Below are 24,170 nucleotides of genomic sequence, written 5' to 3'. Positions count from 1 at the left end.
AATGAGACTGATAAGTGGTAACGCCGTTGCATCTGTAGTTCTGCTGTGATAAAGATTTGGGGGCAATTAATAGCGTGTTTATAGCATCAGCTAGCGCTAGCCAGGGGTACCCAGGGAAGTGCCCCCGGTGTGCCTCGACCAGCACGCAGCCCCGTTCCCACCTCTGCAAAGCTTTGACGCGACGCATCCCCGCTGCTTTAACCTTCTCCAAAAAGAAAAAATTGCGGGGGGGGGAGAGGGGGAAGATTGCTTAGGTTTGCACTTGATGGATCCGACCTGCAGACTCCAGATCCCACTCCATGCCACATTTTAGAAGATGTGATATGTCTGCCTCCATCCTCATCCTTTCCTGAGTCTCTGTAATCCCAAATATAACCCGGCAGGGCCCGGAGCGGCGCGCAGTTCCCAGGCAGCAGCGTCCCAGCCCATGGCCGTCACCCCGTGACCCGGGACTGCCGCCGAATGACGAGCCGAAAGCCGGCGTGCGGGAGCGTAGCCGGGCTCCCCGCCGCTCTGCCGCAGGAGCCGGGAGAGGAGGATGCCCGTATCTGAAAAGCAAGGTAAGGAAAGCTGAGCCATGAGCGGGGTGCGACGGAAGGAGGGCGAGACGGGGCACGATCAAATATGGGATGTTGTTTACGGCCAATTTCTGCTGAGTAATCATCGGGAAGGCACGCTGGGATCCTGCAGCTCGGGATAAAGCAAAAAATCCTGCTTTAAAGCCTTGTTATATAATGGGTTTGAGGGAAGGTACTGCACTGAAAACTGCAGCTCTTGGCAGCGTAGCACATATTGCTCTCTGACGGCAAGTTAAGGTGCTGAAATTCGGCAATGTATAGCTGGGCATGTAGCGTTTAATAACCTCGAGCTGCCTCCTGCTCTGGATACCTCAAGAACTCCATGCAGAACACGAGCATCTCTTCTTGCACCCCAAAATAGGTGTCTGTGTATTTTAGGACTGTGAAAGCTATTTGGGCATATTACCTTCAATGAAGAAAAATGAAGTGATTTTTCAGGTTTTAAATCATAATTGTAGCTTATATCTGAACATAGCTGTACTTCCGACAGGAAGGGTAATTGGATGTATATGTGAGTATATAAATGCTGCTACGAAATACTGATATCCAGCCTTTTGCAGCGCATCCACTGTGAAGCTGACCTTCAAACCCCCCCATTTTATTTTGCCGAGACAAACACAGAGCTGCATTCCCTTTAAAAACCCTACTTCGGGCCAGAAAAGAGGGGGAAAAAAAAAAAAAATAGCTAACTGCATACACCCTTGCACGTGCCTTCGGTCCTGCTGAGGCAGCCCCAGCCGGGTGCTCCGGGAGGGGACGGCAGGGACGGGGCGGCCGTCAGGGCTGCCTGCTCCCACGGCACCGCTGCGTCAGGTAGGTGTTTATCCCCCTCGGCATCACCTCGGGAGCGCCGCGACTCTAGATCAGGAAATATTTAATGTCTTGCTGATGTCTTTGTGGCTGTCATTACTATAGTCTTATTTTGGATAATGCCAAGGAGAGGAGGAAGAGGAGAGGGAGGAGGAGGAGGAGGAGGGTGAGGAATATTTTGGACAGGCCCCCAGGTCTGCAAACTACAGATTTTATTCACCTCCTGCATTTGGACTAGGGCCTCCATCTTCTGATATCCCTTCAACCGTGGATTTCTCTTAGTCATAGCCTTCCCTGAGAAGAAAAAAAAAAAAAACCCAACAAAAAACCCCAGCGTACCAAGTAATTCAGATGGCACAGGCAGCATGAAGGCAACCCGGGCTGCACTATATTTAGCCAGCCATGACACAGCCGGCTTGTTTATGGTCCCAGAAACGCTCCCAGCTGATAGATGCAGCATTTCGGAGCGGCCGCAGCCTTTAAGGAGGAACAGCATTTTGTCCTTGAGCGCCGGGTTTTTCCTGCGCGCCGCCGGCAGCGTAAGTGCCAATGTTTAATTGCTGACCTGGCTAATCCGCCTCGCGGACGGCTTTGCCCTGCTGCAGATTAATCCCTTCCTCGCTTTGCGCGAGTCCTCAAAGCTGGATTTTTGGGCAGGATTTGCTAAAATCCATCCCGCTTTGCTGCAAAAATAGGGTGGCAGCCTGGGGGCTGCATAAAAAAGGGAATTGCTGGACCGTAGTGGTGGAAAGTTTGGTACCCAGATGTGCCGCCCAGGTTTTGGGATCAAAATTGGGCTATCGGGGCTCGAGGGCTCGGTGCCGATGCCACGGGGTCGTGTTTTACCGCACCCCCAGCTCTGCTCGGGTGCCTGAAATTCGCCTTGCAGAGGGAATTCGCATCACCGGCGTGCGAGGGATGTAGCAAAGAACCTAACCGAGCATCTCTAACGAGTGGCCGGACCCGACGGGGTGGCTGCTCCTCTCCCGGGATGCTCCGGAGATGGGGAGATGTCTGAAACCGCCGCGGAGCTGCTCACGGGGGTCTGGTCTTTGCTGGGTGCGTGGCATCCTGCAGCGCTCAGATTTGGAGGAGAAAAATCTCGGGCTGTAGGGAACACGGTCTGGAAATCCTGGAAATCCCAGCTGCGACTGTACCGGCCTGAGATACTGTAATTTCCATCTGCCGTAAAAATTAGATTATAGATGCTTTTTCAGGGGTGGATAAAGCAGCTGTGGGAACCTCTCAACATCAAAAAGCTATAAATGTTACTTTTTATTATTTATACTAAATTATAAATAATATTTTATGAACTCTTGCGGTAGTTTCCACGACAACAGTGTATGAGGCCCTGTTTTGATAGGCACTATAAACAGTATATAGACCTCTTTCTCCTGAATAAGTTCTTGTTTTCAGTAACCAGAAATAATAAGGATGGGAAATGGTATCATTTACATCCCTGAATCACAGCTGGGAGGCAGAGAGATGGAGAAATTGGGTGTGCAGAACAAAATCATGCAGGGAGACTGAGGCGAGGGCCAGGATTTTCTCCAAATCCTCTGAAACGGGGGTTTTGCCGTGCAGGAAACGTGTGAAGTTTAGTCCCTTCCCCAGACCATGTTCTGAAGCAGAAAAAAATGACCCAAACATTTGAATTCCTTTTCCAAGTAACAGTTTTCATGGAAAACTTTACAGAAAGGGCAATTTCCTTTCTAGCTAGCAAAGGTTTCTCTGCAGAACGACGTCTGCGCACGGGTCTCTGCCCCGGTGCGGGGACACTTGTCAAGGCACCCGGGGGTGGGATGCAGGCAGGCTCTCCGGCTCTGCACACATTTATTCCTGGCATTAATTTTCCACCCCAACAGATTTTTGAAGGTATTTAAGCTGAAACACATCCACACAAAACTCCCAGCCTGGGAGGCACCCGGCATAATTATTTTAAAGCCACGTGGTATAGACTAGCCCCTGCGATATTACTTTCTGAGTTAACGTAGGTGATGATAAATTTTTTCCTGCCCTAAATGGTATTGAAAACCCGAGCTGGATCGGGGTGCAGCCGTGAGTTTCCCCCAGCTCCATCACCTGCCCCTCGCTCAGGGCTGTTTGCAGCCTCGGGGAGAGCATCCCGTGGCACGGAGCAGCTCTCCCTCAACCCTCACAGCAGCACAGGAGGCACCGCCGGGAGAGGAAGATTGCTTTGAATCCTTTCTGCTGAGTCAAGCGCGCTTCATCTGGATGTCCCCGAAGCTTTTCTATTGCTCGGCGTCTTGAAAGGCCTCCCAGCGCTGCATTCCCAGACAAGCGACCGAGCTGTGGGATACACAAGAGGCTGATTCAGTTAGTGTTGGAGGAATTAGCAAAGTGGGGTTTCTTACCTTTCATGGTGTAAATGGGTCACCAGGAGAAGGCTGAGGGCATTCATACCCAGCCCTGCTCCCTGCCTTGCTTAAAGGGGCTGTAATGTCACTGAGGACCCGACTTCTGGCTCCTATACCGCCGAATTTGCAGCCTGCATCCAAAGTCATGAGGATCCACTGCAAGCTATTCCCACGCCAATGCAACTGGGTGTCTCTTCCCTTGAATTACATCCAAGCTATTCTTCCAAAACTGCAGAGCTCCCTGCGGATTGAAAACAGCATCGTGGGAGAGAGCATACGCAGCCTTGTAGCATCTGCTTGAGTATTACTTTGGAATGATGAGCAGTTATAAATCCAAACTCAAACTGCATCAGTTAGGTGGGATGCAGGACCTGTAAGTCAGTAGATACTGTAAGCTGAGACAGACACCATTTTTTAATGTTTTATATAGCAGCCAGAGCAACAAAGCTCTAATAATATAATTTTTCCTATTAGTATTAGATAAAAAATACGCTACCAAAAGCTGTAAGAAGGTAGAACCACTTTAACGGGGATGTGTTGGGTTTCTGGCAAACCTTCCTCTGCTATCGCACCCACCTGTATCTTCCTACCCTTCGTCAGCTGGACCTCACTTACACATCCACCCAAGAGAAACCAAAAGAAAGCTACTTTGAAGCTTGTAGTGAGGATACTCGTCCCCTGGCCCCTTCTCCCAAAGGAAACCCTCATCCTAAAATGGAGTAGTGATGGGAGTGGGTGCGGTGGGCAACAGCCATCGGCACGGGCTGGCAATGCCAGCTGCCATTTCCCTTCTGTTTTCATGGAAAGACTCACTGCGCTGAGGGGTTCTTGGTGGGAGCTACCTGAGAGCAATGACCCGACTCTTTTCTTTACACTGTTTGCTGCTGGAGTCCGACCCTGAGCACAGCAGCGGTAGCTGGAGTTACCCCGCGATGACTCACTTGCTTGTATAATTTTTCTCCTTGTTTTTACCATCAGCCCTTTTCCACTGCAAACAATAACCTGCTGAAAAGAAATCCAAAATTACACTTTGGACTTTTTCCGTGTGTTTAAAAATGCAAAGATCTGGGCATTATATTGTTTTAAATGCAAGGTGCAGCTATGCATTTTAAGTGCACGAGCTGAGTAATTCAGCCCTGCAACTCTTTGCAAGTTGCAAGCAGCCAGGTTTAATATAAAGCTGAGATTTTTCTGAGATACCAACTACGGGCCCACCTCTGTCTTGGTTAATGAATGTAGAACTTCTTCTGTTGCTAATGGAAATGTTCGTGTGTTCCTGAACTTGTGCCTTTCATTCGAACGGGGATTACACATATACATATTTTGCAGGCTCGCAAACAGGCTTTAGGAGTGCTATGCCCAGATTTTTCTTGGTATTTAGCCACTTACCTCACAGTGAATGGGAAATGATGAATGAATGGAAGTCAGGCAGCAAAATATCTGATTTTTCCCTAAATATCTGATTTTGGCCTGAGGAATTGTATGAGTGGCTGTACAGCCTCCAATTTTCCAACAGTTTGCAGGCCGGGGACTTCCTGAGCGGGCAGCGATACACTCCTATTTAATGGCCCCTTATAGATTTGTTTTTCCCATACATTTCTCCACTCTCTTTGTGAAGCATGTACATTTTTAGCATCTACAACAGCCTTTGGCAAGCAGCTGCACAGCTCGGCGTTGCTGAGGAGCCAGTCAAATCCTCGAATACTCTGAAACAAATGAGTAAGTTGTGTATCATCCCTGACAGCACTTTAACAAGGCTAAAAGGCAAGAAATAAAAAAATATGCAGACACAGCAATACGCTTAATGGTGTGTGCTACCACGGAGAGGAACGGATGGGTAAGAAGATAATAAGTCAAACACCAGTCACATCCGAAGTCACTGGAAAACAAACTAGTGATAAGCAGCCGTGCGGGGGCACCGGTGTGCCCCAACTGATTTGACAGATAAGCGAGGCAAGCGCAACCTTGCCGAGGTTCCCGATAGCGCGCGGTGAAACTGTCCCTCTCAAAATCCCCCGATGCTCTCAGGATAATTCTACTGATGGTATATGGTACTATGGTACTCTGACCAGAAGGAACGCTTTTGTGGGAGGGTTGCGATGCTTTCTCTGCCACCAGCGTTCTTGGCAACACGGGTTTCCTTCTGCAGGTGCTTGCATAAGGACGGCGAACACCTCTGAAATGAAATTACAGCTGCTGCTTGACAAATGCTCATGAATATGTTTTTCAGTGTCCATCCACTGAAAAATACATTCACTGGCGCTTCAGCTGCTGGCGCTGAGTATTGCAGTGAGGTTTCACTACAGCAAAGGCTCAAGGCTTCCTCTGATGAAGGAAAGCAAAGGTTTAATTGAGTCGAACACTTAAAAACAACTCAAACTTTCTCAGGACCACGTTTGCTTTTCATTAGAGATGAACAAGACAGGAACAGCCAGTTTGGAAGTTCCTGCGTATCAGGGGGGTTAACAAAGGATTAGATCACTTGACCCCCCTCTCTCCACCTGGATGCCCACAGACCAGCCCTGTTTGCCCGTGGCACGCCGCATCCCACCCCAGTAACATAGGCCACGCTGCCCCGCGTAGCCACCGCTCATAGGCAGGCTGTGACAGCTCCTTATTTCTCCGGCAAACCCAGGCCTGGCCATTCCCACGTACAGAGAAAGGAACCTCATGGCCATCCTTGACTCCGGTCCAAATACCACTTATTTATCCTCCGCACAAGTCCGGATACTGCTTTGAAATCATATTTCTGGCTGTGCACCGAGAGCCCATACCCATTTTGCCATCACGTGCCCGTTCCCAGAGTAGTCCACGGGAATCGATGCTCCTGGCCAGCCCATGGGACGGCCCAAATAATGAATGAAGCCTCCAGACGAGAGGGCAAGAAGTGTGATCCTTGCTGTACAGGTCACATACGCCCCAAAGACATTTGTGCTTGACCCACATCTCATCTGAACATGGAAATGTGAAGAGTTTATTCTACGGGAGGAGGAATTGCAATGGGATGGCTCCCGGAGGTTTATTTTGTCATGTTATGACAATGAAGTGTCAGGAAAGAAACCCTTACGCATCCTCCCTGATTGCCTCAATACATTCAGAGCCTGCAAGAGCGGAGGCTGGTGCCTATAGATAAAACGTAAGAGGGATGGGAAGGCTCCTGCCAGAGGGAGGGAGCGTCTGGCTGGCACACAGGGTAGGACTCAACCTAAGTTCAAGGCTGTCCCAGACTGAGGATCTGACTATTTTTAGGGAAAATTATTGTTTAGAAGACACTGTTTTTTCTAAGTTGGCCTCAGAGATGAGTTGTAAGGTAAATCCTTTGGCTGTATATGTAAAAGTTTATTCGTAAAGGTAAAATTGATTTGGCAATTGCTGTTTTGATGGGAAGACAGGAGGAGGTATTCTGGTTCTGGTATTCTTAGGAGAAGTAGTAAAGCAAAAAGGGTGACACCACATAGCCTCCTGATGATCTTAGTTAGCTGTTGTGACTTCTGAATTGGTGCCTTTTAAAAAAAAAAAACAACAACAAAAAAACTATGACCCTCTTCTGAGGTGGAATTGTTTTGGCTCTCACCATAGCTTTGCTTTTGCTCCTCACCGCACTAAGCCTTCATCAGGAGGGAAATGCAGGACTCTTCTAAGGTGACAAGAACCAGGTGAGTTGAATGGAGAGCAGCAGATGCAATCAAGAGGTAACACTTTCTCAAACCTAATTTGAATGATGCTATATGGCTGAAGTTTTTAAGATCTTTAGTTTATGTTTGAACACACCAGGCCAAAAAGAAAATAGAAAAATTAATATATTCTTTATCTGTGGCAATAACGACCCAAAATGCAGTGGCATTATCTCTTGCAGTTCTTCTGCGCTGATGGTAACTGGGGCGGTCCTAGCCCAGACCAGGAGCTTGCTGGCTGTAATCAATTCAATCAGGTTTGCTTAACTGGGGTTAAACAAGTGGATCTTGTTTAAAATGCTGGCAGCTGTGGAGGCCTTGGGCATCCCGGGGGTGGAGATGCTGGTGTCTGTGCTCCCTGGGGAGGAGGGCAGTGAGACAGACCCATCTCCTAAAGTATAGGGTATGGATACTTGCTGGAGTAAAATTGCTATGGGGCAGGTCCAGGAGGAAAAACATGGTGCTGCTCTTGCTTTTCCTGCTGGAAGAGTGCCGTGGGCACTAGGATCAAAGCTGATCCCCGTGGAGCATGCTCTTCCCTACGTGGGGGGGCTGAGCTGCTGTGAGCAGGTTGTGGCCCCCCGGCTCAGCGTGGTGGCTGGGGAAGGGGTAGGGTTTAGGGTTGGTCTGTGTTTTTGGGAAGACATGGGGCTTCCGGGGGTAAATGTAATGTTGACAGAGGCACAGTTCTCAGTGCTGTCAGTTCTGCACCCAACTAGCTTTTAGGGCAGGAGAGATGCCTTTGCTACACCAAATTTTTGATGACTAACTAGATTAAGCGTCAAAATCTCAAGCAATACCCTGCTACCTAACGTGTACGGCAAAGGCTGTGCTGTAGGTCTGGGTACTAAACAAACACAAAAAGGTGGTGGTTGTTATTTTTTCAGACCGTCAAAAGTTTATCAAACTGCTTCAATTTATCCCGGTGTTTAAGGCCCTTCCGCTGGCAGGATGGCTCATGGCACAGCTCAATCCTTGATAACGTGGCAGTGTGTGATGGGGGGGTTAATGGGTTGCTAAAGGGTTCTCCAGAACGTAACCGTGGCTGAATGCCACGGGTGCTTCTTGCAAGGTTTCAAGGAAGGTAAGCAGACTAAAGAGCTTGCGCTGGTTTTTTTTGGTTTGGTTTTTTTTTTTTTCTTTTTTGAAAGCCCATTTTGTAGAGTACTTGTTATAGGAATGTTGAAGGTAGCCTAAATTCAGGAGTTTGAATTAAGGTTATTTGATTAGGATTCGAGTGCTTTGAGGTGGGAAAAGGCAAAAAAGTTAATTCTCTAGAGTATGTTTTGATGGCCCAGTGTCCCACTGCAAGGAATGAGGAGGCAGGCAAGAGGAAAGCAATTATTATAGCTTGGGCTGCAGAGAGAAGGAGCTGCCCCGTGCAGCAGCATGAAAATGGAAATAGAAATCTGCTGGAGAAATATGAAAGCTGACTGAGCAAGTCTTATTTTTCTTAATAACACATGCGTCTTTTTCAGGCAGCGATAGCAGCCTATATCATACAGCATGGCTGGTACTTCCCATATACTTACCTATGTACGTACTGGGTCCTGGGTTTGGACCTCTTGCAGAAACACTTTGTGCAGGGAGAGTTCATTGTTCACAGTGGAGTAACTTTGGAAAAAATGTTCAGTATATTGAATTTTAAAGGTGTTGCTCCAGATATTAAATTAATTTTCAAGCTATATTTGTAATTCGCACAACACTCCACAGTTTGAATGCGTTCCTGAAGAATTAAGAGTATAATATTTCACCTTAACTGTTCATCTAGCTGGAGGAGAGGTGGAAAAAATGAAATTGCACCTCAGTATAGTTGGTGCTTGATTACAGCTACGAAAAGAGACTTTACCCAGGAGAGGCTGCAACCCCGACAGAAGAGCAGACAGTTAGAGGTTGGCAAATCAATTGACTTTTCCAAGGTCAATAATGGGGAGAGAGTTTGTGTCTCTTGAGACTCAAGCAGCATACAATCCTCCTCAGCATGTCGTTAACATCTCCCACAGCCTTAATGGCACCTGCCAGCCTCACCATTCAAACAGAATACAAACATCTATATTATTCTGTAGTATCATTAGCTACCGCTCAATAAATCTTCAAGGATGTTAAGGAATTTTTCTAAGTAGCTGTTTCCCTAGATCCTTCTTTACTCTCATTTTTGAAAGTCATGTGCAATTTAACATGTTATTTGATTTTGGGTTTTTGTATATAGCATTTTCATACTGTAGACCTCCAAAAGAGAGAAATCATGTGGCCCTTCATTAACCCCCTTCATTAGCCCAACTTAAACGGAGAATTGCAGGAGAGGTGAATATTACTTTATATGTTCTCTTCAGCTGAACTTCCCATAGGGCTGGAAAATGCATGGATAAGTGCTGCTTCAACTGAATCCCACACAACAAACTTCCCTAATCCCATCTCTTTGTGTTTGTAGCAACGGTAATTACAAGCAAGGAGGGGACTTTGAAGTCTGTTTCCTCCTCCCTCCTCTGTCCCAAGATCCCCTGGAGAGGCTGCACTGTCCCTACTCCCTGCCTGCGCTGACGCTTTGCAGAACCCTCTCTGTCCAGGTGGAGCTTCAGGCTATGGTGGTGATTCCCCTTTGGGACTCCTTGGAGGGAAAGCAAGCTACGATCCCCCAAACTCTGGGACAAATGTGGAAAGAAATGAATTAATAGTGGATTCAACGAGGAGAAATGTTTTTTTTTTCTAAGTATGATGTACTCTGCCTGCTGCAGACACAACAGTGGCATCAACACCGGGTAGGAACCCTACAACTACCTGAAAGGAGGTTGTAGCGAGGTGGGGGTCGATCTCTTCTCCCAAGTAACAAGCGACAGGATGAGAGGAAATGGCCTCAAGTTGCACCAGGGGAGGTTTAGACTGGACATTAGGACACATTTCTTCACCAAAAGGGTTGTCAAGCACTGCAAGGGGCTGCCCAGGGAAGCGGTGGAGTCACCATCCCTGGAGGTATTCAAAAGACGTGTGGATGTGGCGCTTAGGGGCATGGTTTAGTGGTGGACTTGGCAGTGCTAGGTTAATGGTTGGACTTGGTGATTTTAAAGGTTTTTTCTAACCTAAACAATTCTATGATTCTATGAAATGTTGAGCCAAAGACATGCTGTGAGGCTCCAGCGGGCAGCAGCAATGAGACTGTGGCTGGGGAAATACAAATTCTGGACCTGCTCCAGTACTTGGAGAAGGGTGAGCTATAATTCCTGCTGGAGTGAACCTCTCGCTCTTGCTTGCACCCTTTTTCCACAAAAACATTTTCAGCAGGGCTTTCCTTTCGCTGCCTAATGCAGACAGACCCTTGCTGCTCTCCGGTGAGAGAGATGACTTCTGGATTTAGGATATGAAGTTTTGTCTAAGCTGAGCTTCGGGAACTGATGGATAAAGGCAGCAGAGCAGGCTAGAGACCACAGGCAACAGTTTAAGATGGGGGATAGGTTGTGTAGGGCGTTGTGCCGTGCCAGGTTCCCCAGCTTGTTCCCTCTAAGAGGCTGCAGTTGCCTCCAGCGCAAGCGTGCTTGAGTACTCATGGAAATGTTACACAGCCTTAACGTGCCCCCTTCACCTGAGAGCCTGGTTTTTCGTGTTCGAGCAAGCAAAATAAATGACAATCCACTTTGACCCCCCCCAGTTTCCCATTTTTATCCTAGAGCACAGGAATTGTTGTATCCTAGGTTGACTAGGAGAGACTAACAGATGTGATCCCTAGTAAAAATACCTGCGCTTTTATTTTTTCTTTATTAAGTTGCTGCATATGCGTGCCAAGGGGGGGGGCCATTCCTACTGGCGAGCGTTGCAATCTGTGTCTTGCTCCGTACAGATCGGTGTATTAAGAGCCCAGTAAGGAAGGGGTAGAAAATACAGAATTCTAACCTTGAGTTCAAGCTGTTACCGCTGCTAACTGTGAACCGTTTACGTCAGGTTAGTTCATTTTAGTTTGCTGTTTGTAAATCTGCTTGGATTTTTCTGAGAAAATTCTGGGTCACAGATGTACCTTGTCCGCACTGTAATATAAAATTGCAGGAGTTATATAAACAATAGCACATGACAAGGTATGGCTGTACCAGATGCCCACTGCCCTGGAGTGTTAAGCAGGAAAGTTTCAGCCAAGTGTCAGTAATATTTCAAGTTCTGGTTATTGCTACAGAAGCGCTTATTGATGTTATTGCTTCAGAAGCAAACCCCCGCTATTTTTCTAAGCAGAGTACTTTGTGTCCTTTCTGTAAGAGATTGAAGGCACACTTGTGTCTGGATGCTACGGCTTCTTTTTGCCTTTTTTTTTCCTTAAATTAAAAAGAAATCATTTAGAAGAGTTTAACAATGGTCATTTCCTTTGGAGCATCCGTCAGTTCCTCTGTTCCATGCAAAATGAAATTATGATCTCCTAGCCGTGGCTGCAAAATGTGTCGAGCGAGATATGGCTCATCAGTTGTTCAAGGACACACTTTGTGTCGGCCTAAAGTCTGTTTACACGTGAACAGCTAAAAATGGATTGGTGAGACCTAACAACCAAAATGACTTAGCAATCGGTGGTAGCGCTTCTTCAGCTGGGTGCCACCGGTTTTAAGCCGGCAGTCGCACAGGCAGGGGCTTGGGCTGCTGATGCTGATGCATCCCACGGTGTGGGATGGGGATCGGGACCCCCTCCGGTTCCTTGCCCACAGACAGACGCGGCGTTACACGGAACCAGAGATGCTCTTTAGGTTTTTGGAGGCTCAGCGCAGAACTGCTGTGCCATCCCTCCTCCTTTAGACTGCAGAATTAGCTGGGTCAGCCCGTAACTCGGTGATCTTGGCCCATTCCCAAGGAATGCACCTTTCACTGGCGTGACAGATCTTAATGTCGATGGCTATTTCGAGAACCTCTTCACGCCAGCTGTACAGCCTAGGAGGACCTCTTTTGGGAGAGGGATGTGTTTGCCAGAATGCATGAATGAGAGTATCCTTCTCCCTGTCCCCAGCATGAAGCCATCTCTGAAATGTCCAGAGGAGGCCACAAAAATGGTCAGAGGGCTCTAACACCTCTCCTGTGAAGACAGGCTGAGAGAGTTGGGGTTTTTCAGCCTGGAGAAGGATTTGGGGGAGACCTTCTTGCGGCCTTTCAATACGTAAAGGGGGCTTATAAGAAAGACGGAGAGAGACTTTTTACCAAGGCCTGTAGTGACAGGACAAGGGGCAACGGTTTTAAACTGACAGAGGGTAGATTTAACTTGGACATAAGGAAGAAATGTTTTACGATGAGGGTGGTGAGGCACTGGAAGGGGTTATTGTGGATCCCCATCCCTGGAAGTGTTCAAGGCCAGGTTGGATGGGGCTCTGAGCAACCTGGTCTAGTGGAAGGTGTCCCTGCCCGTGGCAGGGGGGTTGGACTATATATGCTCTTTAAAGGTCCCTTCCAACCCAAACCATTCTGTGAGAGCCCCGGAGAAAGAAATGGTGTCGATCCAGCACATTTCCGCTAACTAATGGCTCGCAGCAGCTCGGGGGGACCCGCCGCCGCCCCGCTGCGCTGCAGCGTTTCCAGCACCGCATCACCTAATTTAGTTGTAGATGCTTCTACCGGGGGCCTGAAATCCCGGCGTTCGGGCTGCGGCCTCCGCGATTGCTTCCGGGCCCCGGAGGGGCGGGAGGGGGCGGCACCGCGTACGGGGAGGGAAGGCGGGAGGCGGCCTCCCGGTGCCGCTCCGCCCTTCCCCTCCCCTCGGGGCGGCCGGAGCACTTGCCTTCCCCCTCCTGCCCGCGGCGTCAGAGGAGGTTCTCCGCCCGGTTCACCCATGAGCCTGCTGGGGAGCTACCGGAAAAAGCCGGGCAGTGACGGCTATGAATCTTTGCAGCTGGTGGACAGCAGCGCTGACGGTGGGGGGAAGCCCGGGGGCAGCGCGGCGGCGGGGGCGGGCGGCCGGAGCCCGGCGCGGCAGCGGCAGCAGCAGCAGCAGCAGCAGCAGCGCCAGCAGCAGCAGCACCGCCAGCAGCAGCAGCAGCAGCAGCACCGCGCCGAGGGCGGCAGCACCATGGACAGCTCAGGTAGGGGCGCCCCCACCCCCGCGGCCTCCACGGGGCGGGGGGGGGGGGGGGGGTCCCCGCGAGGCGCGTGGGGGTAAGGGGAAGAGAGGGTGGGTGGGTGGGTGGGTGTCCGCCGTGGAGGGTCTGCTGCGCAGTGGTGGAGTTGTCGTTGTTGCGTGGGGATGGGGAGCCTTTGTAGCCGGGAACAATAGCGGCCCTTTGTCCAAGGGAGGGCGGTGGGATGAAGGAAATCCACCCGGGGCGGGTAGCGCTGCAGAAATAGTCCTCACAGTTGGCTCCTGTTTTCACCCCCGAAGAGGGAAGGGTTGTTCTGAAGCTAAAATGGATGGAGTGTTTTGGGATCTTTCCCCAACTGACTTGTTTCCCAGAATCATCATTACTTTTCCTCCTCCCCCCCCCCAAAAGCACTCATCAAACTGAGTTGGATTAATTCTGATAGATGATGCACTGCATGCACCTTTTTTTTTTAATCAGGGAGTAGGGGACCAGATGGTCTTTATTACTGGTAATGGGATAGAGAGCTCTTCACCTCTGAAACACAGGTTCAAATTTGCCTGGATAACCAGTAATCAAGAGTACTCATCTGATGGCTTTTAAGTGATCTCTTGAAACAAACTGGCTTTGGTTCTGGTCGGTTAGATGGGCCCATCGCAACGAACATCTACAGCCTTTGCAGAGAACTTCTAAAGGTCAAACTTGTCCAGGGAAATACCCTGTTTAGTTGAGGGGGGCCAAATCTGACGTCTGTCCGTTGTAACGGGGGAATCTTGCAGCGATACTGGTACCTTTCCATGAGAGAAAGGGGTGGGCCCAAGACAGCAAGTACTTAGAATACATTACCTTTGTTTTAATGTGGTAACCTCTTCTCGAGGGGGAAAAACCCCTAATGACCTATGCCTGGACTTGGGTGGGGGGAAAAACCCCTAATGACCTGTGTCTGGGCTTGGGTGGGGGGAAAAACCCCTAATGACCCGTGTCTGGGCTTGGGCGGAGGGAGTCTTGCCTTGATTTGTTTTTCACATTTTCTCTGATGTTATGAGAGTCACGTTTTCCTCTTTCCCTTTGCCATTTGAATTTGCTTTCAAGAGTTCTTTTCGGGGTTGGCTTTGTTTTTTAACTTTTTTTTCCTTCTGGACTTTAGAAATGCATTTGAATTTGCTGCTACGATATCTCTGCTACAGTTGCTTGTAATCACAGTATGTGTCAGTAGATTCTTACTCGCAGCAGGCTGCTGTGTTACAGTTATTCGGATTCTTACATCAGCATCTGCTGAGATGGTTAGATATTGCGGTCAGTTTAATATCTATCATTAAAGCAATTATCTGAATGAGTTTCCTAGAACTTTAAGAACCAAAGGCATTAGTGTTGTGGAAGGTGGCATTCGCATCCAGCCAGGTGCGGGAGCGTGCCGCAGCTCGTGTCAAGTCATGGCTTTTGTCTAGCGTCAGTGTATTATTTGAGCGTTGCTGTTGCAATTGTTCTGTTTGGTTTCTGCAAGCCAGTCTGCTCCCTGCTGAGCAAAAAAAAAGTGCTTACGGATAGCTAGACAATACCTTTATTTACAGGTTTTGTGCAATATTCAGCCATATCAACAATTCAGCTAGTATGAAGAGATCCCAGAGCATTAATTGTGTTAATGCCCTCTATCAGTTTCTAGGATGTTCTCCCCTTAAACACATGGGCTTGATCAAGGGCCATCTCTGGGATTTGGAAGCTAATGGTTAAGAGATCTGTGCTAACCAGAGTTTGCTTTCTTCAGTGCATTTTGGTACTCTCACTGCCTACATTTTACAGGCACTATAAACGACACACCTGACACTTAAGCAGCAACAAACCTCAGGCCTTAATATGGCCCTTGAATTGAGTTTATAGGATTTTTTTTTTTTTTAATACCTTATGTTTTTAATAAGGGCTTTTTGGTGGGTGTTTCTAAATCTTCATGAAATGAAGTTCAAAAAAGCTGTATGGAGTGTGATGCTGTGTTCTAAACCTGAAGTCCTTACTTGTGTCTGCCTTGTTCGTTTGAACACTTTATGCTGATAAATGCCTGATTTTTGTCAGTTCATTGCAAAGACATTTTTCTTTGCCAAGTATGAAATTCTAAAAGCTTAAAGAACCATATCCACCCCTCAGGTGTGCTTGTGATTTCTAGGGATTTGGTAACTGAAGCTGCTCACGAATTGTGGGACATGATTTATCTTTAATGCAGGTGAAGATGAATGGGGGGGGAATTAGGAAGCGGTGTAAGGGAAAGACAGGAGAATGTGGTGGCTGGGGTTTTGGCTTAATAAGAGCAAGGAAAAAAACTACCACCGACCTTCTGTGTTTTGTTTTTTTAAATAGAGACTATATTCATATTATAAATACTTCAGACTCCTCCCACTAATGATGCTGAAGTCTAAATTCCCAAGATGGGCTGTGGTAGAGCATATTTCAGTTGGGAAAAGAGACCCGAATTCCCCGGGAAGGAGAAGGGTGAGATAAATTGGTGCCATGTTACGGTGCAAGGGAGGTGTGCTGCTGGGTTTTGGTGGGGCAGGGGAGCCCCCTAATTACGTCTTCTGCATAATTAGGTGGCAGACCCTGAAGGTGAGATCCTTGAGGTGCCCCGGCCAAATCGGAGCTCGTGATGTACTTCCCACATGCCTGACCTCCCTTACGTTTTAGGTTTGGAGGGTTTTTTTCTGGTTTTAAGTAATGGTTTCATGTGTGGCGGAACAGCTGCTGCCTGAGTTACCAAAATGGCTGGTTGCAGTTGAGGAATGAAACAGTCCGGAGGTACAACTCCGTGTCACCAGGCAATTTGGGACACTCGGCGCAGCAGGCTGTGAGCGCAGCGCCTTGTCTGTCTGTCTGGCGGGGTTATTGCTGCGCTCGAGCCGAACATCTCTGGGTGCAGTTAAATAGCGTCTTCGATGAAGTTAAATAGCTGGGGAATCAAACCTTCCTCTTCTCTCCCCACGTATTAAGTTTCATCTGCACCAGGGCAGTGCACTCTGGGCTTAGAAAAATGGCCTTTGCATCTGGAAGATGTGTGTGTAGATTAATATTAAGCGATTATAGAAGTTAGATGAGTGTGGATTTGTGCTAAAGGCACAAAATGCTGGCAATTCTGGGGCAAATTGCCGTTGGTTTAGCTAGCGTGGCTGTATTTGCTGTTGCTGCAACGACACTGACCCACAGGAGTTGAGAAAGTGGGCCCCTGTTGGGTTTTTCTATTAATTTTTTTTTTAACTAATTCAAAGTATTAATCTTAAAGTATCATCTCTTAATGTGGGCTTGCAATCTCACAAACAGCCTTTTGCAATGAAAATAATCCGTGGTTACAGCTATGCTGTAACTTGTGAGTACTTATGATTATTGCCTTAATATTTTTTTTGGACTGATACTGCTTAGTGTCAAAAGGCAAAAGAAAAGAAGCCGGGAACCAAGAGCACGGTGTGTGTGGGAGGGGGTTGCTGTTGGAAGGCAGGATCTGATCACGGCTGGAAGGGGAGCTGGTACGGAGGGGACCCCGAGGGGCCCTTTGACCCTACCATGCCTCTGTGCCGGCGTGCTGGGGGTGCAGGCACCGGGATGGAGGGTCTGGCCAGGCTGTGTCCAGTGGCTGAGCCTGGGAAAATAAGATTTTCAAAGTCTCTGGGACTGGTAAACGCTTCTTGGTTCAGATTGTTAAAAATGCTTCTGCCACCATCACCCGTGCCATGCAGAGGAGCGCTAACGTGAGCTGTTTAACTGAAGTAGTGGCAATTTAAGTTGCTCAAAGTACAGCCTGGGGTACCTCTGTGCTCACAGGCAGCAAAAATGGAAACTCCTGCCCACAGCGATGTCGAGTGCCTCCCTGTTAGCCTTGGGTTTAGCTCAAAGGAGCCAAGAGCAGAAACTTTATTTCGGGTAGGGCGGCTGTAACGGTTAGCGCTGGTATCTGACGATGCTTGTGTGATGACCTTGTCTTTGGTTGCTTTAAACTTTGCCAGACTTAAACCACTCAAAATGAAATATTGGTCAGTGTGTGGTTTAAATCTCAGGTTTAAATCCCACAGTGTGGTCTGTTGATACGGGGTTCTGCTTAAGTTCTGCGACGCCTCAAGTGGGCATTAAAGCTCTGTGCAACTTTAGCATATGCCCTTAACTGCTGAATGTTCAGCTCCTGATGTAATGTTTTAAACAACTCCTATGGAATATGCTAGATGCAATATAGTAACATGATCATAGCGCGTAACTCTAATGGGACCTATACGTTACTGCTAACTGCCGGTTCCTCCAGCAAGTGTGCTGGACTTGGCTTGGGAGTTTGAGGATGGAGGGAAGGGGAGACAAGGGGAGACTTGAGCTGAAGCTGGCAGGACATAAAACATTCCGAGTCCAAAAAAACAAATTCCAAGAAGAACATCTATGTAGTGCTCCTTTATTTTTAAGTTGCTGAAAGTGCTCACAAGATGAGAAGCAGGCAGTGAAGAAGCAGTTTATTTAGGTTTTTGCTGTGGCGTTCAATAATGCTTTCTTAGCAGCTGGCTGACCATTGAAAGAAGAAGAGGTTCTAAGAAACAAGATATAAAAGTAACAGCAAGGATACATGTTAGGAAAGGAAAAAACTCTTTCTATGCTCTTCTGTGGTGTTTAGCTAATCTACAAAATAGCTTTTAAACACTCGGGAAAGACTTGCTTGTGCTACGTGCTTCCTCAGGCAGAGCAACTGCAAAAGAAAAGCGTTTTAAATAAATTGCAAGTGTTGAAGTTGAGATTTCTTGAACTGTTTTACACTTGCAAACATAATCTCTTGTACTCTGGTGATTCCTTTTCACTGAGTCAGAAGAGAGACATCTGCATGTCGCTGGCACAGGGACAAAGACCGTCGCTGACAATGTTGTCTTGTATTCTCTTCTAGCTGCATTTTCAAACGGGGAGGTTCGGTTTAATAACTCTTTTGTTTGGTTGGTGTTTTTTGGACACTTGAATGGTTTGGTGTTGGCAGTAGTGCTTTTCTTTTTTGTTGTTTTGACAGGGAGGAGAAGCAGAGAGAATGTCAATCAACTTTAAAGACCAGTTTCATGGTTTGTGCTAGTAGTTCAGTATTCCAGCCTTATATGCATTTTGTTCACGGTAGTATGAGCTTCATAAGGGAAAATATAGAACAAATGAAACAAATCTGGCACGGTGCTGGGGGGTGATTTTTCCCCCCTCCCTCAACATCACTACTCTTCTAAAAAAGAAAGCAAAAATGCCTCTTCGTGGAAATCCTCCATATTGCTTCGTTGATGGTGCAAGCAGCATTCTTTAGTTACTATTTCTCAAGCAAAAGCAGAAATATCTTAATCCTTCAAATTTCTATGATGTTTCTATTTAGGCTATTAGTCTCAAATGAACCTTCAAATAAAAAGCCTTGGGCTCATACAACATTAGTTCTAGCATTTTATCATAGAAAAGCGCAAGAGGAAGTTCTTGAGGTTCTCTACCCTGCAGCGTGCTCCGTGCTGCCAGCGGCTCCGAGTGCTTCCCAGGGGAGGTCAGGGACCCTGTCCCAGCCCACAGGCAGAACGGGACCGTGACTTCTTGTGGCAAGGGGAATACAGCTTTTCCTGTAGTCGGAGCGGGACTCGAGGAGGGAGGCAACGCTGCCTGCCTGGACGTGCGTTGCCCAACAGCAGCAGAAACGCGTAGAAATCTCCCTGTACCAGCGATTCCTTAAGGTGTGAACCCAGTCCTATTCCTATTTAAAGCATCTATTTAGGAGCTTCTCAATTCCTCCTCTCTCCTCTCCTTCCTCCCAATGTCTGTAGTACATGAGCCCCTTGTAAGTTTATAATGGCTTTATTTTCCCAGCCTAACTTCATTTGAAGAGGATGCTCATAGCTTTTGGGAGTGAGAAGGGCAGAACAACCTCTGTTAGCGGTAAAGCTGCCAAGAAGTTCTTGGGCAGGTAATAATGCAGCTTTGGGTCTTGCGGCAATTTCTGTTTGATATGCCAGCTGTTCCAGGCAAAAGGTCTGGATAGTGCAGTGCCAGCTAATTACTGGAAAGTTGCAGTAAAAAAACCCGGAGAAATTAAAAGAAAAAAACCAAACAAAGAAACCCAAATTCAGCCTCCGGTGAATCCAGCTTTCCCCTCCTGCTCAAGAGCCGCTGGGGGGTTTGTCTCGAGCAGTCTCATCGTTAATACGCTTACTGCAAAACAGCCGAACTGCGCGGGTTTGGGGGTGAGGGATGATACTGGGTTATACCCTCAGGTGATTTGTGATCTGATGAGCCCTTCTCTTGCATCAGGCTCCTTGGCTCGTAGTGCATCTCCTGCTTCCCTCTGCCCTTAGAGAGTCCAGACATCTTTATAGTCCGATCTTAAACTTCCCTTTGGCCATGCTGAAGTCATTCCCATGGGCTTTAACCTCTTTTCTTGGGGATTACACTTGCTAAAGCAGCCTTCCACTTGCTCCGCTATATCTTTTAAAGCATCACGACGAGTGAAACCTGGATTTGGGTGTCTCAGTAATGGTGTTATCAAAGGGTAGGACCCTGTTCTGCTGCTACTGTCCTGCGGTTCTACTGTGCATGTGTTTTGCTGTTTGTTTTTACAGAATAATGCTTTAATTTTAAGAGACCCATGCTCAGCCTTGTAGGGAATCTAACTCTACCAGGAATCTGGGGCAGCGGTGGAGGAGGGGACAGATAAGACTGGTAACAAAAAAAAAAAAAAAGGAAAAAAAATCAATCTTCAGGGTCTATGTGAGTCTGAGGAACTTCCTAAGTAATTTCTGCAGGTAGAAGCGCTCTCCTTTCCTGCGAATGCCCCTTTATCGCTGTTTTAGCTGCCGCTGCTGCTGCTGCTTTCTCCCCTTTGCAGACCACCACTCAGTGCCTGTTAAAAAGTTGATGTAATTATGACACTTGGGCTACGTCTGATCTAAGAGAGGATGTAACTGCATATAATAGCATAGATGTTTTAGAGTTTTTGCTTAAATGTGATAAAGCTCAGCTGTCCAGAAGAGAGCCGTGTGCTGGAAGGAACGGTTAGGGAGGATTGGGCTTCAGGGCACTGAGATTGTGCTCTTAAAACGTAGTTGACAAACGAAGCACTCGGATCTAAACGCTATCGATTATCACTGATGCAAAGGAGCCACTTGCCCAGAGATTTTCATTTAGAAATACCTGCTACCCTCCCCCTTGAAACGGGAGTTTGAACTCTTCCACTAATGTCTGCAAATTGATTTGCAATCCCCTGAAAGACGAAGTGCTGAGCATGGAAGAGTGCGGGGACCAGCAGGAGCTGGGGATGCTGAGGATACCCAGGGATGTGGGGACACTGCTCTGCCTGGGTCGGTTTGGCTGTCTGTCCATTTTTTGCACACATATGCCCCTCCATACGTGATGTACCTATATGAGGATGCTCTAATAATGTTGAGGCAGGGGTGCCTGCACCAGGGCTGCTCCTCCTCCCCTTCGCACGCTGCGTGGGCTCTCGTGCAATGCCGAGGTGAAGCCTGTAAATACGATGATGGGGCCGCGGCAGCTTGGCTTTATATCCCTTAATGCTGGTGTGAAATCGCGTCCCGTATTACACAGACTTTGCTGGGAGAGCCGCGTGTGGGAGGAACGTGAGCTGCGGCTGCTCCTCCGCTGGCTGGCGGGGCTGCTGGGGGGAGGCAGAAGCACAAATAGTATCATTTTTTTGCTGAGTGTTCCTTAAAAACAATTCGGGCTTTGTTGCTGAAGCCACAACAACAGCGGCTTAACTTCTTTCAGTTCGGGGACCTTTAAAAGGGCCCTTTCTGCCAAGGCACAGGGCAGCCTCTGCCGCATCCCTTGCTCCCCGTTCACACCGTGCCCTGTTAATAATCTGGGGGGGAAAGACAAGCAAACAACCCTTCCCCCTCAAAATACTTTGTGGGGAGGGAGAAGGCTGCGGCGAGCAGCTAAAAACTTCCAGAAATGTGGAATTTGGGACATGTATGAGGCAGCTAACAAGTTTTTTCTCATCATAGTGTCAGGCTCTCGTGGTACCATAGAAAGAGAATACAGAGGAGCATTTAATACTCCCAAACTAACCTCTTTTTTGGGAGGGTGGGAGATGAAGACTTTAATGCTTTTCTAGAGAAGAACTGTGGTGAGGAACAGGGAAGGTTTAGCTCTTTCCTCGCTCCCTCTCTAACGAAAGCACAGGCAGTAGCGCTCTGAGCAAAAAAAGAATAATTTGACATTGCAGATACTGTTACATATAGTCTGGGCAGACTGAGGTAAACCTGCTCCCCTTCCTATGGTTTCATGTCTGCTTTTTGTCTGCCCTTTACAGGCAAAAAGGGTCTGTTTACTCTTGCTAAGTAACCTACGAAACGCAGTACTTCACTGCCGATCTTCAATTTCTAGACGTCTTGCTTTCACCTCCCCGCTCTCAAGCTAAGTATTGCTTCATCAGCATAAATATTCAGACTGACACGGTCTTAAATGCCCTTTAAATGTCGGCTCATTTCCCCCTTAATTCTCTGGAGAGCTGGGATTCATGCCCTGTGGTTTGTAGGGTTTGTGGGTTGCCTGGGGGGGGGGTGGTGGTGCTCAGGGACCCCCCCCAGGCAGATGAGGGCCACAACGTGCAGATCTTACAGGGAAAGCTTCCAAACCAGGCACTTCTTGCTTGTTCCAACCAGTGAGCATCTCCATCAGCTGGTGGCAGTGCGGTACCCTCTGCTGCTGGCCCCTCCGTGGTCCCCCGTCAAACCACCGGCTGCGGGTGACGGTGGCTGGAACATCCCCCATCACGCAGGGTCACACCTGCGTCATTCACCCATTTCTGGCCCCAAAACCCAGCCTTTAAAACAGGACTGGTGTCGTGGTTTAACCCCAGCTGGCAACTAAGTGGGTGGGATTGGGGGAGAATCAGAAGGGTGAAAGTGAGAAAACCGGTGGGTTGAGATAAAGACAGTTTAACAGGTAAAGCAAAAGCCGCGCACAAGCACAGCAAAATAAGAAATTCATTCACCACTTCCCATCGCCAGGCGGGTGTTCAGCCATCCCCAGGAAAGCAGGGCTCTGTCACGCATAACGGTGACTTGGGAAGACAAACACCATCGCTCCGAACGTCCCTTCTTTCCTCCTTCTTCCCCCAGCTCTATATGCTGAGCGTGACGCCATATGGTATGGAATGTTCCTTTGGTCATTGGGGTCGGCTGTCCCGGCTGTGCCCCCTCCCAACTCCTTGTGCACCCCCAGCCTGCTCGCTGGTGGGGTGGGGTGAGGAGCAGAAAAGGCCTTGACTGTGTGCAAGCCCTGCTCAGCAGGAACGAAACCATCCCTGTGTTATCAACACTGTTTCCAGCACAAATCCAAAACACAGCCCCATACCAGCTATGGAGAAAATTAATTCCATCCCAGCCCAAACCAGCACTAGGCACAAACACTACTTGTGGGACTGCAGCAAGAGGAGTTGAGGCGAGTGGTCCTTCGTGGGGGTACAGGAGGTATTTCCCTTCTGGATACAGAAGATGAGTTTCCTAGTTAGGCTTATATATACACTTTGATGGTTTTGCTCTACTCAGGGAAGACGGGTGACAGCGGGTCTCTTTTGACAGTATCAATGAGTATCAGTTCTCCTTAAGCTCCCAACACCCCAAAGCTGTCCTGCTAAAGCACTTCACGTCGCTCCGGCCTGTGCTTTTGGTGAGCAGGTCGTGGTGGGTCGGCAGGCAGAGGAGCCGTGCTCAGCCGTTCCTGTAGGGGAGTGCATCCTTCTGAACCTCCCTGGTGATCACAGCCGCCTCCTCCCAGGCTGCGCCCCCGCTGCGGTGGGACATGTCTATAGGGACGCAGCGTTTGCTGCGCTGTCTCGGCAGCCTCTCTGCCTTGGGAGAAGTTCTCCTCCTGCGCTGCACATCCTGCTCCTGGTACTCTGTAAGATTAGCTAGAGAGCAAGGAGAGCGCTTGAGTGCTTTAATTAAGATTTCTCTGCTCTCCAGCTTCCACCCTGTACAGCACAAGGCTGGTGCTGTCAGCCGAGGCTCCTTCAGTTGTAATGTGTTCAGAGAAATCCCACCCTTTGGCTGATGATGAGAAAGGATGGTGATAGGAACGCTATGAGATATTTTAGTTTTATAAGGAGATGCAGCAGGTTGTCGCTTTATTTGGTGATGGCCGGAGGCTTATTCTGAACGCAGAATAGTCTCTTCTCAGAGCAGGCATTAACTCAAAGCCAGAACAAGTACAGACTTCACCTTGTCAACCGAATGGGTGAAGTTGTCTCTTTTTTCACGCTGCTCCATTGACTTGAAGCACTTCAGCGAGGAGATCAGCATTGCCATCACCTGAGAGAGCTATTCAAGAAGAGCCGTCCCGTGCATCTCGGGCACGCTTTGCGGCACACGCGCGGCAGTAAACCTGCTACATTAAAAGTTCCTTTATTAGGAAATGAAAAGGCTGCAGTGAGCAAGCGATCCCTCTGCAACCTGTGCTGCAAATACAGGTCAGAAGCCTGTCTCTGAAGCGCACTAAGCCTTTCAGGGAATATCCAACAACTGGGCTAATAAAGAGTTCTTGCCATGTAGGGAACAAGATGCACCTCATATACATAGAGACTAATTCTCCGTAATGAGACTTCTAGACAGCAACTCCAACCCATGGTCAACATTACCTGAACTGCTATGTGGTAACGTGCCGAAAACTGGGATCCGAGCCACGTGGCAGGCTCCCGGGTTGCTCACTTGCAGCAAACAA

At 48.3% G+C, this 24,170-nt stretch overlaps 1 protein-coding gene across 8 annotated transcripts in view; it reads left to right on the top strand.

Moving 5' to 3' along the window:
• Positions 1-9: 9 nt before the first annotated feature.
• Positions 10-24,170, top strand: part of DNAJC6 (DnaJ heat shock protein family (Hsp40) member C6) — a 53,273-nt gene continuing 29,112 nt past the window's right edge. For 5 of the 8 annotated variants that reach the window (XR_012674428.1, XM_075155579.1, XM_075155576.1 and 2 more), the window contains exon 1: positions 13,211-13,475. Coding sequence is in view for 7 of the 8 variants with exons in the window: in XM_075155579.1 (XP_075011680.1) it covers positions 13,226-13,475 (250 nt within the window). In the remaining variant the exon portion in view is untranslated. Of the gene's footprint in view, positions 561-13,210; positions 13,476-15,604; positions 15,951-24,170 lie in introns of those variants that run through there. The other 3 variants (XM_075155582.1, XM_075155581.1, XM_075155580.1) reach the window with 3 other exon arrangements.

Source organism: Calonectris borealis, chromosome 8 (genome assembly GCF_964195595.1).
Source record: "Calonectris borealis chromosome 8, bCalBor7.hap1.2, whole genome shotgun sequence".
Classification (NCBI taxonomy): Eukaryota; Metazoa; Chordata; class Aves; order Procellariiformes; family Procellariidae; genus Calonectris; species Calonectris borealis.
This window is presented reverse-complemented; position numbering and strand designations above follow the sequence as displayed.